The sequence below is a fragment of the Hipposideros armiger genome, unplaced genomic scaffold, assembly GCF_001890085.2.
Source record: "Hipposideros armiger isolate ML-2016 unplaced genomic scaffold, ASM189008v1 scaffold_1170, whole genome shotgun sequence".
NCBI lineage: Eukaryota > Metazoa > Chordata > Mammalia > Chiroptera > Hipposideridae > Hipposideros > Hipposideros armiger.
In genome coordinates this window covers 295,640-296,572 of record NW_017732520.1, presented here as the reverse complement: position 1 = coordinate 296,572, position 933 = coordinate 295,640, and the positions used below count along the sequence as shown (strand labels likewise).

The window sequence follows — 933 nt, the reverse complement described above, 5'->3', positions numbered from 1 at the left end:
ATCAGGGTTATGTGCTAGTCTCATATTATTGCAAGAATAAGTACATAATCCCTAACAACAAATATTTAATTACAGAGTTTGGCATTTAATCAACATTACCTTTTTCTATACTGATGCATGAGGAGGGTTTTCCTTTAGGACAAGACATCATTTCCCAAGAATCAGCAAATGTCTGAGACGTCTTCTCCAATATATTCTGACTTGACATGAAATCATCCTCTGCTCTGTTGTTATAGGAACCACAGAGTCCTGTACAAGAGCACAGAACAAAGTTCAACATCTCCTTACCTACTCAACTCTTTGGATTCGTATCCTTACTTCGTATTCAGTTCTTTGTTCAGATGAAAACTATAGAAGCTACCTAAGAGCACCCCTTGATTAGTTTTTATACATAGATGTAAAATTTAATAACACTTTAGATTAATACCCCCTTTTAGCCAAATTCCAAGAGCACTGAAACTCCATTTGCCATGAGTGTTGTATTTTTCCTGTTGGTTGTTGTAACTTGACCTTCTTTGAGAAGGTAGTAGACAGCATGCTTCCAAGTAGGAAGTTTGTGACTACACATTTTTACAGTTCCAATGTGGAGTCTTGAATCATGTTAAGGGCTATGTGCCTTTCTTATCTGGACCCTTTTGACTCATGCGTTACATACTTTACCTATGTGTAAATAAGTCACCTTCTCAAGTAAAGGTATATTGCAAAAGCTTAAAAGGTTTAAATTAGTAATTGTAGCCTTGTCTATAATTGTTTTGGTTCACATCAATGACAGTACGTAAGAGCAGATTTCTATCCTAGGAAAAACCCCAGAGAAAGATATGGCCACATAATCTGTTGGTAGAAAGACAAGTTATAATGTAGCTTGTATTTAAACATGATTTTGAAAAGATTTACATTTGTAATATTTTCATTTATTCTTCTACAGATCAAAAC

The 933-nt window shown here is 34.7% G+C and overlaps 1 protein-coding gene across 1 annotated transcript in view; it reads right to left on the bottom strand.

Annotated features, from left to right (window-relative positions):
• MUC19 (mucin 19, oligomeric) overlaps positions 1 to 933 on the bottom strand; it is a 49,174-nt gene that overhangs the window by 27,991 nt on the left and 20,250 nt on the right. Inside the window, exon 10 of the mRNA XM_019632758.1 lies at positions 100 to 249. Coding sequence (XP_019488303.1) covers positions 100 to 249 — 150 coding nt within the window. The remainder of the gene's footprint in view (positions 1 to 99; positions 250 to 933) is intronic.